Raw genomic sequence first — 16649 nt, 5'->3', positions numbered from 1 at the left:
AGCCCACCAAGGCACCGGCACAAGCCCGGGCTGGGATGCGTGTGCTGTGCTGGTTGCAGGAGGCTGAGCTCAGCCGCATGTGGCCGCACGCTGATAATGAGGACTTCCGAAGCCATGGGCTTCTGTGAAATGACAGGCAAAAATCGGTATCCAAAGAGGAATTTAGAAGGTGTACTGTTTCTTCAGTGCACTGCAAAGGCGGGCGTGTAACGGGATGATAAAACAAATCATCTGTCGGTAGAGCAGAAAATGGAGCGAGGGAACTGTCAGGCCGGGCTTTGAATGCTTTTGGAGGTAGAAGAGATTTTTGGCTCTTGGAAGGAGCTGGGCACAGTCCAGGCGGGCACGGCTTTTGCCAGCCGTGCGTGCAGGGCTGGGGAGCGGGCACGCTCGGCTGGCCGGTGAGGGGACAGCCAGCCCCCAGGTGGCTCGCAGGGATGTCAGGGCAGGGGGAAGTGTGTCCGTCTGCTCCTTCTCCGGATTTATGTGCTACATCATCTCTGCAGCAAGGGCATTTCTGAAGCCCTTTAACCTCGGCGCAGGGCCAGACTGTTGGGCACGGGTAAATACCGTTACATGAAGAGGTAGGAAAAGTGGCCTGGCGGGGGTGACCTCGGTGACATCCAGGACGTGGCGTTAGTGGGAGAATGGAGCAAAGCCGGCTGGGTGCACCCAGGATGGATCGTGCAGACCTTACCCAGGGTCTCTCCATGATAATTACTTTTAAGTCAAAAGGAATGGGATAGACCTCGGCTAGCGGGATTTCAGTGAGGCACTGATAGAAGTGCTACTAGGGAAATTTGTGTTTGAGCTGGAGAAGATGGTGTTTAAAAGAACTGAAAGAGCAGGCAATGGGTAGGACTGGGAGCAGAAGTGACGGGCAGGAGGTCCCAGGGTGGCGCCTGGGGAGCGGGCTGGGACTGGTGTTCATTAACCCTGCCGCTAATGACCTGGGCAGGAGGACCGCGGCACCGCAGGGGGCAGTCGGGACTGCAGCCTCCCGAGGAGCTCAGCAGGGCTTGGCTTGGGCATTTGGCAAAAACAAGGCTGAGGGGGGTAGGAGTGATGCTGACAAACGCTGCGATGGGCAAGCGCCCTTTGCTGAGGCGCGGCATCGTGCAGGGCCACGAGCCACGACCGCGCCGTGGCTGGGAGGAAGAGAGTGTTTTTCTGGAACGGCCTCTACATAAGCTATTGCTTTTTCTGTGATGTCTCTTGATGAGCTCATGAGGCGGCCACCTGGGGTGGCGGGCAGCGCAGCGTCCTGCCCCGGACAGCCCGTCTCCCGCCTGGCTCCACCCGTTCCCGGGTGCTCAAACAGGCGGTGCGGCTCGGCGGGACGCGCCTGTGAGGACGGGATCCCCGGGGACCCCGCGCTGTTTCGGACGGCGATCGGTGAGGTCACACCCAGCGCAGATGGATCCCGAGGCTTTGGGACAGCCTGTTCCCAGCGAGCGGGAGGCTGGGCAGGATGACACCGCCCTCGCCCATGTGCTGGGGAGGGCGTAGGATGGTGTGAGAACCAGAGACGGAGGCATTTAACCTTTACAAATGGGAGTGGGACTCATTCTGCAAATCTCTGCAGCCTGGCAGTGGGGGCCAGTGGGGCAGGGCACAACAGGGACCAGCCAGCAGTGGTTTGAGCAGGACCATTCTACCAGAGCGAGATGCTGGCGGTGGGCAGGAGAGCTGGGCTGCGGCCACAGCCTGCACCGGCAGCACGGGAGGCTCCCGCGGCGGCACCGGCTGCCCGTTGGTGCTGGGCTGGGGCAGCGGCGGGGAGCCCGGGCGAGCAGCACAGCACCCAGCTCTAAGCAGGACATGGCTTTTTGTTCTGCTCCACAAGGACCACGCTGGCTGCTTCCCTTCGGGTTTATTAATATTAATAACGTTAGTCCCATGTTAACGAGTGCACATGAACAAAATGCCCATTGCTGTCGCACGGCCAGGGCTGCAGCAGCAGCGGAGGGGACGGTAAAATCACCCGGCAGAGGGGGGACCACAGCGGGGCTGGCGGGCAGGAACACCTCAGCACAGGCTCGTGCTCCCATGGGACACTCCGAGCACAGCTGCTGACTGCAGGGAACCCTCACTGCTGTCCTGAGGCAAACCTGGCACTTGTAGGGATACATGCACTTTATGCAAGGATTGCTACACACTAGTAATTATTAACGAACTTTGTGAGGCTGGTCGTAGGGTTACTGCCGTTCCACAGCGGGCTGAGTGCTAAGTGTGGGGAACTGAAGGACTCTGGGACTGAGGGTTGGGCAATGGGTCCCAGCATCCCACCTCCAAGCACGGGACGTCCCATCCAGTCGGTGATCGAGACCTCCGCAACTGGTCAGACACAGCCCCAACTGGAAGGGACTGGTTTTAGTTGGCATTTGCTTTAGCTGGACTCTCGGTGTGGTGGTTCTCCAGGTAAACAATCTGGGGGGGCTTTTCGGAGGGGCAAGGTGGCCTGGGACTCTGGAGGTCCCGGAGCAAAGCCAGCCTCGCGGATGGGGCTTCTTCGGTGGAGTTCTGCGAGTCTGAGTCTTCAGAGGAGAAACTGCTCTGGGTGGAAACCTGGAAGTACTGGGTGGCTTCTGCCTGCTTATCTGCAGGCGGACCGTGCGTGCCAGGGGCTGAGACAGTCTCGTGGGGCACAGCGGTGGGAGACAACGGGTCAGCACCTGGAAAATGCGCCCGGGGAGGCAGGGTGAAGGGATGCCTCTGGAGGGGCTGGCTGCGCTCCTGGGCAAGGTGTCCTGCAGCTGCCAGGCAGGCTCCGCTCTCGGGTTTTGGGAGGGAGGCGTCAGCAGAGACGTGGCGGTGAAAGACACAGTTGCCCTCCGGCCCCTGCCGGCAGCGGGGCTGCGGGGAGCTCGGCTCTGCGCCCAGGGCAGGGCCAGGAACGCTGCTGGCCTGGGGCTGTCCTGACCCTTGGGGCTGTCCCGGTCCCAGGGCGCTGGGCTCTGGCTGCTCTGCTGCGCCCCGGCCCCCTGACACGGCTGGCTCGGGGCTGGCAGCTGCTTTGCAGCCTGGGGCTTCCTTGCAAGGGGCTGCGGCCCCCGAGCTGGGGGAGCCGAAGGCGTCTCCCTGCCCGTCGGCTTGTGCTCCCCAGGCCTCCTGCAGCTCTGCCAGCATCTCCTCCAGGATCTGCCGGGTCTCCTGGTACCGGTGCCGTGCCTCGGTCCAGGCTGCCAACCCTCGGCTGCTCTGCATCCTGCACACCTGAGCCTTCATCTCCTGCAGCTTCTCCAGGGCAAACTCCACTGAGAGCTTCTGGAAGGAGCTCTGCAGGCACTGCAGCGCCTGGCCTTCCCCGCGCCTCCCCCGGGCTGAGCACTGCCTGCAGTCCAGCCTCAGCCCCGTGACCTAGAGAAGAAGGCAAGAGTGGCTGCTTTCACGGCTGCCCAGCCGACACCAGGTCCTGCGGGAGGAGAGCCCACGCACCCACCTTGCCGGAGAATTGGCCAAGCTCCCGCAGCAGCTCCTGCTCAGCCTGCCGCCGCTCCACCTGCCTGTAGAAGCTCATCAGCTTCGTCTGGAAAAGGGCTGCAGCCGCCTGGAAGGGGTCTGCCTCAGGGAAAGCCGCGTCTCGGACCTCAGCCGCCTCCTGACACAGGGCCAGGCCGTGCCGGTACTGAGCCTGCAGGGACGGCAGGAAGGAACAAGCTCCACGCGCGGGGAACGGCGCTGGGACGTGCGTGCAGGGTGAGGCTCTCGGCAGGTCAGCACTCAGCATCGCTATCAAAGCTATATGGGAAACGTTTCTGGGCAAGTGAGAAGAAACAAAGAGAATGGGGATTCTCAAAATCTCTGCTCTGTCCTGGCTCAGCTCAAAATGCACAAAATGCATTGTCCTGTCCTGAGTGGAGTCACCTTGCTTCGTCCTCCCCGTGGTGCACGTAACTAAAAGGCCTCCAGATGTAGAGGTATGGGAGGAACAAATCCTTGTCACCACGTTATTCGTTGTCTGATGGACGTCCAGGTCCTGCAGCCCGGCCCTGCGGGAGGAAGGGGCTGCGAAGGACAGAGCGCAGGAGGGGCTGGGAACAGCAGCGCCAGCCCGAAGCGCACCAGGCAGCAGTGCGACCGTCCCTGTCACCAGAGCAGGGCTGCCCAAAGAGCCCGGCAAAGCTGGGCTTGAAAACTGCAGCTTGACCCAGCCAGCCTGGGGACACCCAGTTTTGCCCAGAAGCCTTGTTCCAAACCTGGGGGATTTGGGCTGATTGTATCAAACTTTGAAATGACGTTCAAATGTTTCTAATTTGGCATCTTCAGTTTCTGCCGCGCACCAGGCAGGGGCCGGAGCCACCTAACAGCGCTGCTGGCAGCAATACCCTAGGGATGCATGTTACAGAAAAGCCCCCTCCAAACATACTGTTGCCTGGACGAGGAACTCGTTAAACTGCTCGGCGGACCCCTGGAAGCTGTCGGGGCTCCACTCCTCGGCGCCCATCTCCCGCAGCCGTGCCGCTGCCTCCCCGTCCAGCCAGCACCCCAGCTGCAAGAGAGAGCGGGACCGAGGGTCAGGCGGAACCCGCTGCCGGCAGCAGTGCTTCCGCAGCACCTCCCCTTCCTTCCCCGACCGGGGCATCCCATCCCAGGCGTGGCTACGCAGAGTCGCCCCGTAATGAAAATCAAAGCTCAGGCAATCCTGTTATTCTCTGGGCTTCCTTCATCATCAAAAGCCGAGGAAATGTGGGCAGAATGCTCAGCCATGGGAACACCGCAGCAGACAACTTCAACTTGCCGCACCCAGAGCAGGACCCCAGGGGCGCCCAACTCACCTTGCTGAACTCCGCCTCGAGCCCCTGGACCTTTCGGAGGAACTCCAGGTGCTCCAGGCAGCTGTTGGACTGGGACACCAGGTCATGAAGCTCTTCCTCCAGCTGGCTGTACAGCCCCTCGGCTGACTCCATGCTGGTCCTGGTGGTTGGGGAGGAGAGGGGCCGTCAGTGCCGGCTGCTGCCGGCTCCCCCTGAAGACGCCGGCCGAGGCAGCTCTCTGGCAGGCAGGAGCCTCTGGATGGGGCAGCTCCCTGGAAGCGGGCACTGGCATGTGGCCATGCGGGCAGGCGGGAGCCGAGGGAGCAGGCAGGCAACGACGCAGCACGTGTGGCTGGCAAGAGCCCAGCAGGTGCCTGGGTCAGGAGCTGACCAAGAGACCTCCTCCCCACCCGCCCCGTGCGTCCTCACAGCCCACCCGGGACACGAGGGCACTCCTCGGGGTGAGCCGGACAGCGGGCTCCAGGCCCTGCGCACCAGGCACGCTGCAGCAGAGCACCCTGGCCCTGCAGGTGCTCCCACACCTCCCCATCCCACGGAGCAAGATGGGTGTGAGGGAACGCGGGATAGGAAAGCGTTGGCTGTCAGTGTGGCCTGGCCCAGCCAAGAGAAGGGAGCAGAAGGGAGCAGTGGGATTAGTGCAGCCTGCATGCATGGACCGCCGGACGAGCGCGGCATCGCCGGACGAGTCCGGCATCGTTGGACATGTGCAGCATCGTTGGACAAGTGCGACATCGCTGGACAAGCGCGGCATCGCCGGGGCCTGGCCCCATCTAGTGGCTTTGCCTGAGACCAGCCTGGAGGGCTCGCTGCAGGCCTCGCTGAGCAGCCCCGGAGCCTGGTCCCGGGGCAGGGGACCCTCTCAGGGAGCCAGGCACCTTCCCCAGCCGGGATGACGGGAAATCCTGCAAAGGGCTCCATGCTCGGAGGGAGTTTGCAGGGCAGGAGGCAGCGTGGCGCCAGCTCCGGGGTGTGCTGGAAAGAAGCTCGTGCTCATGGGGACCGGGCTGTCCCTGGGGAGGTGGCTCTGTTGGCCGGCAAAGGAGGCTGGGGGTCCCCAGCACTGGCACCCCTCTCCTGGCAAAGCCGCCCCCTCCTACCTGACATTGGCCGAGGCGCTGAGGCGGGTGGCCTCCCTGCGCAGCCTGGCCAGCACGGCCCCCCCCTCGCGCTGCACGCACACCAGCTGCGGGTCGCTCAGCACCCTCCGCATCAGCTCCTGGTGCCTCCCAATGCACGCGGCCGCATCCTGCGGAAGGAGGGTCAGACACGCGTCTCACCTGGGGCCTCGCCTGGCGGCTCCCGGGCCAGCGCAGGACGGGCACCCAGGGCTGCACCCCGAGGGACAAGCAAAGGGGACAGGGAGAGCCCCGCAGCCAGGAGCCACCGGTCCAGGAACGGTTGCACCCAGTTTTGGGGAACCGGGGTGAAATGTCGCTGTGTGCTGGACTGCGGGCCTGCCCGTTACCTGTGTCCTTGCCAGCGCGTCGGCGCTCCGCAGCTCCTGGATGCAGCTCTGCAGCACCTCTGATGCCCGCCTGAGGCCGGCCGTGAAGGGATGCAGTTTCTGCGGGTGGGACACACAGAGGGTCAGTGGGGCCGGGCAGCTGTGCAAGCAGCGGGGCGGGAGGGCAACCTGCCCGCGAGGAGGAGGAGGAGCAGTGCCAGGCCAGAGCAGGAATACCATAGGGCACCGGGTTAAAGCTGAGGAGGAAGGGAGTGTGGAGGTGGACGGGCAGTTGCACGCAGGAGGGGGGTTGCCCTCCTGTGCTCAGAGCTCCCCTTTCCCTTCCCCTCTCCTGGGCTTTCCTGTCGCTTTTCCAGGGATGTCTGTGAGACACGGAAGCCGCGGTGGGGATGGAGGGCACCACGGGGAGGTGAGGCGATGGCTAATGGCGTGATAACAGACACCTGGAAGAATTGAACCCACTCGCCGTGGCAGTAGGGGAAGGTGCCGTCCAGCTCCTGTGTCAGCTGGGAGCTGTCGATGTAGCGGCCCAGAGCCTTCAGCGACGCCAGGGTCTCCACCTGCGGGGCACAGGGCTCGTGAGTGCTGCGGGACCATGCCAGGTCCCTCCCCAGAAACACCCCCGGGTGAAGCAGGGGGCAGAACCCCCCCCCCCAAGCACCCTGCCCTGTGAACCGTGCGGCACGCGGCCCTGGGAGCCCTGCGTGCCAGCAGGGCTGAGTGCGCCACGCGGCAGCTCCACTCGGAGCAGCTCCCGGCAGCTCCGCGGTGTTTGAATGCACGGGAGATCGCCGGGACTGCAATAATCTGCCACGACAGCCAAGCTAGGTGATTGAGCTCATTAATATTTCACGTTATATTAATTAAACTGAGCAGCACCAAAAGAACAATAAACCCTTTCAAGTTTAGATTTATTATCCCACTGCCTGTGTCTGGCCACTGGAGGTAATTGGGAAAGCGCTTGGCTGCCCTTGGGCACCCTTCGCCCGGCCCACCCTGCCCCCAGCGTGGGGGGACCTCTCCCAGCGGGGTGCTGCTCTGCTCGGGGTCCCCAGGTAGGGGAACTGGGGTCTCCAAGCAAAGGGACGGAGGGTCCCCAAGGCAGGAGGCTCCTTTCACCTTAGCTCTGCTCTTCCCACAGGAGACGATGCGGGGACACGAGGAGGGACAGGGACAGGCTCACCTGCACCCCGGGCAGCCTCTCACGGTGGGCGACCAGCTCCTTCTCGGCCAGCAGCAGCACGGTGTGGATGCAGCCGGGCGAGACGCTCTGCGAGAGGCAGGGAAGAGTCACCATGGCAAACCCATGGTGCAGCCCCCGGGTTACCCATGGTGATGCCGGGGCTTCGTTGCCTGAGTCAGCTGAGGCCGGTGAGCTCGTTACAAAGGAAAAGGCTCCCGAGCTCGCTGGCATGGGAAATGGAAATGGGTCGCTCAGGCCGTGACCCCGTCCCCATCCACCAGCTCCCGGCAGAATGGCCCCATGGACAGAGCCTTGTGAGCAAACCCCTTTGCTCGCACCAGCTATGCTTCTCCGCGCAGGAAGCGTTGGGGTTGGCACAGGATTTATCGGACAGGCTGCAAGCAAGCCCTGAGCAGCACAGGGCACTCCCGCGGCACTGCCTCGGCACTGCCTCGGCACCGGCACGGAAACCCTGCCAGGATGAATCGACCATCGCTGCGGAGGTGAGCTCAGCCAGCAGGATCCTTTAGGGGCTTGGGGCACGCCGTGGTGCCCGGTGACAGTGGGGCCAAGGCCAGATCCTGCGGGGCTGGGAAGAGACCCTCGGTCCCAAACTGCCGGTGCCTCGCGGCTGGCGTTCGAGGAGCCGGGGAGATGCAAGCGCCAGGCGTGAGCTCGGTTCGGGGGGCTGGGGGAAGCGGTCTCTGTGCCCTGTTGGGGGATGATCTGCACCGCTGCAGATGTGCTCAGAAATTAGAGCTTTATCAGCAGCTTCGGGGAACAAAGTGGCAGTTGTTCAAGCGCGACAAGACTACAGGGAGTCAGGAGCCAGGACTGGCTGCTGGGGAGGAAGAGGCAAGAGAGACATGGGGTTTCTAGATCAGTGCATTGCGATGCAGCCGCAGGCAGCCGAGAGCTGCCTCGGTAAATCCGCACCGCGATGCTTACGGGTAAAATCTGCAAGATAAAAACCGCGGCCTCAGGCACGGCAGCGCCGGGGGCTGCCAGAGAGGCTGCCGCCAGCCAGGGGATCAGACCGCGCAGCGGGCGCAGGGGAGGCTCTGGGGGACCCTTGGAGGGCGGCAGCGCTCGCTGCCGGGCAGGGACCCCCCAGCATGTCCGTGGCTCAGGCACGCGGAGCCCAGCGTACCTGGACAGAGCGGAGGGCCGAGAACAGGACAGGAGCAGGCGACTGCTTCCTGGCATCCACCACAACAGTGAGCCCGCCGTCCTTCGCTTCTCGCCTAGCAAGGGGAAATAAAGCAGGAGGCAGACCGCAGTGGTTAGAAGTGGCATGTGAAGAGCGGGTCCCTCCTCTCTGGCAGGACCCGCTTGAAGCCCCCTCCCCCGGGCAGCAGGGCAAGGGCGGGCAGGAGCCACCAGCTGTGGGCAATGGCCTCATCCCCATGGGACGCCCCAGCCGAGGGAAGTGCCGGACCCCCAGTAATGCATGCCTTCAGCAGAGGCACGGCACGGGGTCCTCAGGGCTGGCTGCAGGTGGGACAGTGGACATGGTGGGGGCCGCGCAGGGTGTGCCCAAAGCAGCATGTGTAGGGTGCTGGGCGTCCACCCTGGCTTGGCCCGGGGGCTGCCCAGGACCCCCCAGCTGGGAGGCGGCCCGGGGGGTCCCTGACAGGTCCTCCAGGCCCTTACCTGGGGAGGGAGCAGAGGTAGAGGATGAGCCTCGCCAGCTCGGTGGCCGAGCACCACGTGGCCCCCCAGGCGCTGCCGCTGGTGGTCACCTGGAGGAGGGCCCTGCCCAGCCTGTCCGAGCTCCCTGCGGGGAAAGGGGCGAGTGACCCCTCCAGCAGCCACCCGCCGGCTGCCAACTCCAGCCCCGAGCAACCCCCTGGAGGGGCTGGGGCTCCCGTCGGCCTCGCTGCTGCTCGCCAAGCCGGAACGGCTGCCGAGGGGTGCGGGAGCGGGCTCAGCGCGGGGGGCTCAGCCCGGGTCAATACTGTGCAGCTGTGGCAGCGCAGCGGCTGCCCCGGTGCCACCCCGGTGCAGTCTCCCCCCAGCCCCTCCGGAGGGGCAGCGCCAGCCCGCAAGGGCTCTCAGCACGAACGCTGGCCCTGGAAATGCCAGGGCAGAGCTGCTGGGGACGTTTTTCCTGAAAAAAAGATGGGGTTTTTGTCACTGTTTTTCAGCTCTTGGGAAAAGGAAGAAGCCAAATGTTTAGTGTTTGGCAGCTAAACGCTGAACGGCTTCGTTGGTGAGGAATGGTGTGGGAGGGCTCGGTGCAGCTGGGAGCCGGGGCAGCTGCTCAGAGCAGACTGCTTGATTTTATGTTTTTAATATTTTTGCCCAGCTGAAAGGAAATTTTCCACTTGGGGGCTTTCTGGCCTCCAGCAAAGCCCTGAAACCGTCCTCCAGAAAACCCTCTCCAGCAGCCTGGTGTTTTCCCTCCGGAGGCCTCTCCCGACATCCCCCCGAGGGTCTCGTGGTGCCAGCGATACCTGGCAGGCACACGATGCCCGAGCGCAGCAGCCCGGCATGCAGGTCCTGCCAGGCCGGCGGCTCCCGGCCAGGGGTGCTGGTGCTGGGCACGGAGGGACTGTTCTTGCAACCGGTGGTTTCCAGGGACCGTTCCTCCGCGGGGGCAGCGGCTGCTGCATCCATACCTGCCCGTGGGGACAGAGGAGAGAGGAGCTGGTGACGCACAACAAGGCGGAGAAATGCAAAAGCCCCCGCAGAGCCTGGGCAGGTGCCGCAGCCCCGCTTGGATGGTACCTTTCCCAGCTGGCTTGGCTCTGCCCATCCTGGGCGAGTAGATGGCAGACATCTTTTTCCAGGCCCCTTCGTGCTGGCTGGTGGTTCTTTCGTCCCCAGGGGCCGCCCCGAGCCGCGGGCCCTTCAGGAAGGAGAATTTGTGGCTGGAGCCGGGGGGTAGCCGGGGGCTGCCCTGCCGCGGCAATGCCTCCGCCTGCACCCCAGGACTCGCTCGGCGGGGGCGGCGGGTGAGAAGCGTGGGGCTGCCAGCCCCCCTCCTGTGCTGCGTGGGGGTCTCACGGGGAGTGGCGGGGGACAGCTCAGGGCTGGGGCCATCCGGCTCCTCCAGGATGGCTGCCATCAGCCCGGGGCCGAAGCTCACTGGGTTCTGCAGCGCGGCCAGGTAGGAGTCGCGGTGGCGGCACCGTGGGCCATGTAGCTCTGGCTCCTGGTTCAGCTTCCTCCCCAGGCACGGGGTGCAGGGACCCTCCTCCGAGCTGGGTGCCCCCCCGCAGGGCCAGGCGTCTGCCCCCAGGTCCTCGTTCACCCAGGGGAGCGTTGCCTCGGCCCTGGCCCCCGTTGGCGCTGCCGGGCAGGTGGGCGGCAGGGACCTGGCCAGGAGGTCCAGCTGCTCCTGGGAGAGCTCCAGCAGGTCCACGTACTCCCCTTCCAGGTTCTGGCTGATGATCTCGCAGAGGCTGGGCACGGCCAGCGTGGCCGGCTTCTTCTGCAGCCCAGCCTGGTCCACCTTGATCAGTCCTGGGTATCTTCCCTGGCTCGACTTCCGAGAGGTGACCTTGCAGCCAGGGACAGTGCCCACGACATTGCTGTAGGGCACCGGGGCATCCGCCGTGCCACGGGGCGTGGGTGTGCTGGGTGCTGGCGGCTCGGCTGCTGGTTCAGGAACGGGGCCGTGCCGGGCCCCTGTGGGCACGCCATCAGCTCCAGCCTTGGGCTTGTCGATGAACTCCGGCGTGGCGATCTTGCTCCATGGCAGCGGGGCGACACCGTTCTCGGTGGCCACCAGGCAGGTGTGCAGGGGGGCTCTGGCCCGGTCACCGTTGATCTCTTCCAGCCACTCGTTGGTGAAGAGCAGCGCGTAGGCGGCCTCGGGGACGGGTGTCTCCTCCACCGTGCGCAGGTCGTGGGAGAGGTGCTTGACGGTGATGCGTGCCGAGTGCTCCTCGCAGGGCTCCGCTTGCAGGTAGAAGTCCCCAGGGCGCAGCAGGAGGGGGTTGAGTGGCGCGAGGTGGACGACCACTTTCTCGTGAAGACACAAGGGCCAGCCTTCATGGAGAAAGATGCAGTTAAAGTAGGGAGCCTGGGAGGGAGGAAGAACACAGCGCATGAGCGAGAGCCCCCGCCAGCTCCGAACCCTCCCGGCCAGCCCCGCATGCTCTTGCTGCCTGGCTCTGCGCTTCCTACAACAGGGACTGAAGAGCCTGGCGACCCAGTGGGATGTCCCTGAGCCGAGCCATAGCAGGGTCCTGCAAGCCCACCCCAAGCCCATGGCCATTCCTGGCGTGCTGAGTGCTCCCCACGTGCCTCTCCAGGGGCGAGACAAGGTGACCCGGGAGCCCTCCTGCCCTTATCACGGGGACTGTGTGTGCCAGGCTCTGTGCTGGAGCCGTCCCGGGGAGCTGGGCACACCACGGTCCCCTCTGCAGGGAGGGGACAGGGACAGAGAGGGGGACATGCAGAGGGAGCCTGCAGCCTGGCGCAGGGCACAGCCATGCAGGGTCTCACGCTATAAGACCCCCCCCATGGCCGGGAGCGGGGCACAGGGCACCGCGGCGCGGGGTTGCGCGGGCTTACGCAGGCTGCCTGCCGCACGTGCTCGAAGAGGCGCTTGGCCGGGATGAGGAACTGGAGCAGGCAGCAGAGCCCATCTCCCCGGTAGCTGGTCTCCAGCAGCCGAAACACCTGGCCCAGGACCGTGGGGGCCGTGGCTTCGAAGGGGGGGTAGAGGGCCTGGAGGGCACTCTGCACCGCCGCGTCCAGTGACCTGGCGTCCTGTGGAAGGAAAGTGTCACTGGTGGGGAGAGCGGCCCCGCAACGGGACGCCGTCACCCCCCATGGAGCCCGTGCCCACCATCCCGCACTGCACCGCTGCACCGCGCCTCTGCCGGGTCCCTGGTACAACCACGCTGGCAACGCCACCGAGCTCAGGGGGCTCCAAACCTCCCTGGGCTAGAAACTGGGGAGGAACTGGGTGTAGAGCACACGGAGCACCGCGTGGCCAGGGCGCAGGAGCACAGCCGGGTCTGGTTCCCAGCATTGGGCTGTGGTTTAAGGAGCCTGAGATGAGCCCTGAGCGCAGCCTGCCGCCCCGCTTGGGAACGCTGGCCGTGCGGGGGCGGAGGAGCCGCAGCAGCCAAGGGGTTAAGCCGAGCCAGACACAGAGCATGGGGATGTGCCGGGCTCAGTAGGAATGCAGCGGATGGAAGGAAGGACAAACATCTGAAGATGGATAGGGTGTTTCGGTTCAGACTCATCGCTGAATTTGCCAAACTCAAAATTAGTTCTCTGAGTGTTTTCTGGGAAGCGCTCTGCTGGGTTACAGCCCCCTCCCCTGCGCTGCTTCCAGACTGGGATGAGGATGCTGGTTTCATGCCACGCATAAACTGGCAGTTCTGAGTTTGCCCTCCCTGCTTTGCAGGAGACGTCGGCTGCGCAGGGCCGGCTGGCACAGAGGGTGCACGGAGGGAAGCCATCAGACGGCTCCCGTTACATCCCAGCTGCGTTACAGGCAGTGCGGGGGTGACTGCAGACATGGCTGCCAGAAGGAGCCCGTCAGCGAGTGGGACAGAGAGGCTTCTCCAACTGTTTCGGGGGTATTTCTGCAGGAGAGGCTCAGAACAAATCAGGCTGGGGCCGGTGCCTGGGGGGCGGGTGGGCAAACAGCACCTTTTCTGCTGGAAACAGTGCTGCTGCGGGAGAGATGCAGGTTTCTGCGTGGTGCAGGGTCAGGCTCAGCCTGGCCGGCCGGGGATCTGCCGCTCGGCAGCAGGACGGCTCTCCTCCTCCTCCTGCAGTGTGGTGTGTGCTACCTCTGCCAGCCGCCGGGTACCAAGGAGCCCCTCGGCGCAGCCAGGCCCATCACCCGGGGCTGGGCTCCAGATCTGTTGGCGGAGGGACCCCAGCGCCGCAGGCAGCCGGCGGGTGCTGCCGCAGGGCTGAGCATCCTCCCGCAGCCGGGGCAGCAGCCAGGTCCTGCACCTCGGGCAGCCGCAGCTCGCCCTCGTCCCCGTGCCCCTGCACGGGCACCCGGGAAGTCAGGCGGGATCAGCTCCAGGTGGGCATTAGTTTCAGGCAGCTGAAGCTGGCCTGGGAGCCCATACAGAGACAAAGTGGCCCCCGTTAATTCAGCTTAATTAGCTTTAATGCGCTTTAGCTAAAGCACTTTGCAGTCACGCTTCGGTTAATTCTTCTTGACTTTTTCTCCGTGTCTCCACACAGAGATCTCCTGCCCTTGGGCCCGGCAGGAGAAGCCACGGGGCCTGGGCAGAGCAGGAGGGGAGCAAGTCCCTTCTTGGTGCGCCGACCTGCAAGTGCGTTCCCCTGGCAGGCCTTCTGCATGGGCTGCCGGGCCGCTCGTGCTGGGCCTTGCTTTGTGCGGTCCCTAGGAGGGACGGGAGACCTTGCTCTGGAAGAGCCCTGCTGCACCGTGAAGCCCAGCTCCCCGCTCTCCCTGCTCCCGCGGGGCCCCGGCGCAGCCGCCCGCTCCCAGGCACCGAGTCCGGCTGGGTGCCCACTGCCTCCCTGCCTGGCACCGCCGAGCTCCGCTCCTTCCCCGTCCCAGCATGGAGGCGAGTCTGGAACAGCAAAGGGAGATCCGTCCAGCTCCTAATGCTGCCACGAGAGGTGGGCCAGCACTGCCTGCCCTGCCTGCCCTGCCTGCCCTTGCCTTCGCCAGAGCCCGCTGCCCAGAGTCACCCTCGCACAGCCCGGGCACATCCCAAAACCAACTCTTTTGAAACCGAACTCAACTCTTCTTGGCCGAGCTCATGTGGCACTGATAAAAGAGGAAAAGAAAACAGAAAGAGAAGCCAGGTCCCCGGAGACCGCAGCCGCCGGGGCTCCGCTCCGGGCAGGCTGCAGCACGGGGCAACGAGCAGCCCCAAACCCGGCCATTCCCCGGCTCGGCCGCGCTGCCGGGGAGGGCTCTGCGGGGCGGAGGGCGCAGACCGCGGTCCGACGGGGCCAACGCGCGCACCTCCAGCAGCCCCATCCCACACCCACCGTCTCTCACGCCGCCGTCCCCCCAAACCCCGGAGCAGCCCCCCTGGCCGCGGCACACGCAGCCCGGCTCCCCGGCTTTGCTGGTCCCGCACCTCGGCGGCTGGGGAGAAACACCCAGAGTTTGAGTAAAGCGGCTGGGATAAACTCGGAGTGCCTGGGGGGGGAGAGCCCTGCTGCAGGGGGAAAGGGAAAATCTTCCAAGTCACCACCAAAACCCCACAGCAACGGGACGCGCCAGGGGATGGATGGACTGAATAAACAAAGCCGCTCCCCTGTCAACGGAACAAAACCGCCCAGGACTTCATCCAGCAGCAGGGACTGCGTGAGCCAACGTCGGGAGAGCACTGCCGACACTGCCGGCGCTGGGCTGGGGAAGGCTTTGGCCTGGAATGACTAAAAGTGTTTTCACCGAGTGTCAGAAAGCACTTCATCACTGGGGGAGGATTTTGGGGTAACCACGGGGCAGCGGCTCCGCGTTGGTGGGAGAAGCTGAGCCCAGGCCGGGGAGCCGTCAGAAATCCAAGAGCAACCAATTAGCCCCCGTCCCTCCGCCAGCTGCGAGGGAGCGCAGAACCGAAACAAAAGGCATTAGGGAGCATAAGGAGATTTACATTTGCAAAGCTATTTTCATTTTAATAAGCCCAAGTGCTGTTAAATAGAGATTGATATTTCTCCCCAAATACCCATATTTTTTAAAGTGGTTTACACCAACAAGATGAGCTGGGCTTTGGCGTTGTGGTGCTGTGAAGTTGTTTAACTCGTACCCAAAGCCACAGGGTGACTCAGCTCCATCTCCCTTCTCCCTCCCGCTCAGGAAGGAGCGAGGTCGCAGCGCTGGGACCAGCCCTGAATAACAATTCCTCTCCCGCTCCCGCAGCTCCCGTTGTCAGCGGCTTCGGCAGGGCAGGATGCAAACGCCAACGACCAGCCCCAGCCCGGCGGAGCGGGAGGCCAGCACTCAGCACGGCATCGCCCGGGAGCCCGGGGCGATGGCGCGTGCCGCTGCGGTGACAAACGAGATGGCCAGCGCGGGGATGGATCCGCCGAGCGCCCTGTACCTGCGCGCCAGGCGCGGTTCCCGCAGCAGCACCCGCTTGCTGCGCCCCGTCCCCCTGCCAAACTTTGTGGGGAAGTTTGAGCATCGCGGGCCGCGGCCCTGCACGCGCCTGCCCGAGCGCCGACGGCCACCTCCGCCTTCGCACCCCACCTCCGCACCCCCACCCTGGCCTTCGCCCCCCACCTCCGCCTTCGCACCCCACCTCCGCACCCCCACCCTGGCCTTCGCACCCCACCTCCGCCTTCGCACCCCACCTCCGCACCCCCACCCTGGCCTTCGCACCCCACCTCCGCCTGCGCAACCCCCGGCCATCGCTGCGGAGCCCACCCCGTGCTGGGGCGGGCCGGGGGCCCGCGGGCGCTGCCGAGCGGCGGGGAGCGGGGGCGGTGGGCAGGGAGGACAGGAAAGCAAAGGCATTATTACCATGTCTACGGGGCAGAGGGGCTCCCGTCCCTCGTCCTCCCCGGGGCCGAGCGCGGTCCCGGCGCCGGCCGCTCCGCGGGCGGCTCTGCCCCGGCCGCCGGCGCCTCCCCGGGCTGCGGGCGGGGGCGGGCGGGCAGCCCCGGCCCCATCGGCCCCGGCCCGGCTCCCTCCGCCCGCCGCGCCTCTTCTGGGGGAAAAAAAAGGAAAAAAAAAAAAAAAAAGGAAAAGAAAGAAAAGGCGAAGAAAGAGCGAGCGCGGCGGGGCGGGCCGGGGGAGGGGGCTGGCGGGGGGCGGCTCGGGGAGCGCCGCCGGGCCGGGGGGGCCGGGCCGGGCCGGGCTGGGGGAGCGCCCGCCCGCCGGGTGCCCCGGGGCGGCGGCTCCTCCCGGGAGCCCCCCGCACCCTCGGGCCCCCCCGAGGCGGCAGCGGGCAGGGGCGGGGGCGGCGCCGGCCCCCGGGGGCTGCGGGGTCCGTGTGTGTGTGCGGCGCCCCGCGGGAAGGAGCCCCGCCGGCGGTGCGGGGGCGGCAGCCCCCGGCGGGTCCTGCCCCCGGCGGGTCCTGCCCCGGGCCCCCCGCGCCGCGCCGCCGCCCCCCGAGCAGCGCCGGGCCCCGCTCCCGGCTGGGGGCGCGTCCCGGCGCCGGGAAAGGCAAAGCTGCGTGGGCGGGGGTGCGTGGGTGCGGTGTGTGGGTGCGTGTGTGCGGTGTGCCTGAGTGCGTGTGTGTGTATGAGTGTGCGAGTGTGCGTGTGCATGTACATGTGCATGTGTGCGCGCGTGTTCATGCCTGTGCGTGTG

General features: G+C 65.4%; 2 protein-coding genes across 2 annotated transcripts; one reads left to right on the top strand and one right to left on the bottom strand.

Moving 5' to 3' along the window:
* Positions 1–364: 364 nt before the first annotated feature.
* KIAA1755 (KIAA1755 ortholog) lies at positions 365–15978 on the bottom strand. The gene is made up of 15 exons (XM_087750263.1): positions 15858–15978; positions 11951–12148; positions 10518–11456; positions 10157–10277; positions 9883–10047; positions 9080–9203; positions 8577–8670; positions 7427–7513; positions 6687–6803; positions 6244–6342; positions 5876–6024; positions 4779–4917; positions 4370–4492; positions 3443–3634; positions 365–3360 (listed from the first exon to the last, which is right to left on the bottom strand). The coding sequence occupies exons 1-15, from the start codon at positions 15858–15860 to the stop codon at positions 2374–2376; spliced, it is 3537 nt and encodes a 1178-aa protein (XP_087606389.1). The 5' UTR covers positions 15861–15978; the 3' UTR covers positions 365–2373.
* On the top strand, positions 12211–15585 carry LOC148056582 (uncharacterized). Its single transcript, XM_087749601.1, has 4 exons — positions 12211–12271; positions 12919–12969; positions 13171–13430; positions 13595–15585. Exons 1-4 carry the CDS (start codon positions 12211–12213, stop codon positions 14504–14506), a joined length of 1284 nt encoding a protein of 427 aa, XP_087605727.1. The 3' UTR covers positions 14507–15585.
* Positions 15979–16649: the final 671 nt, after the last annotated feature.

The sequence above is a fragment of the Nipponia nippon genome, unplaced genomic scaffold (genome assembly GCF_047370975.1).
Source record: "Nipponia nippon isolate SJK-2023a ecotype South Korea unplaced genomic scaffold, ASM4737097v1 scaffold_13, whole genome shotgun sequence".
Taxonomy (NCBI): domain Eukaryota; kingdom Metazoa; phylum Chordata; class Aves; order Pelecaniformes; family Threskiornithidae; genus Nipponia; species Nipponia nippon.
Note: the sequence above shows the minus strand (reverse complement) of the source record. Positions and strands in the feature narration are given on the sequence as shown.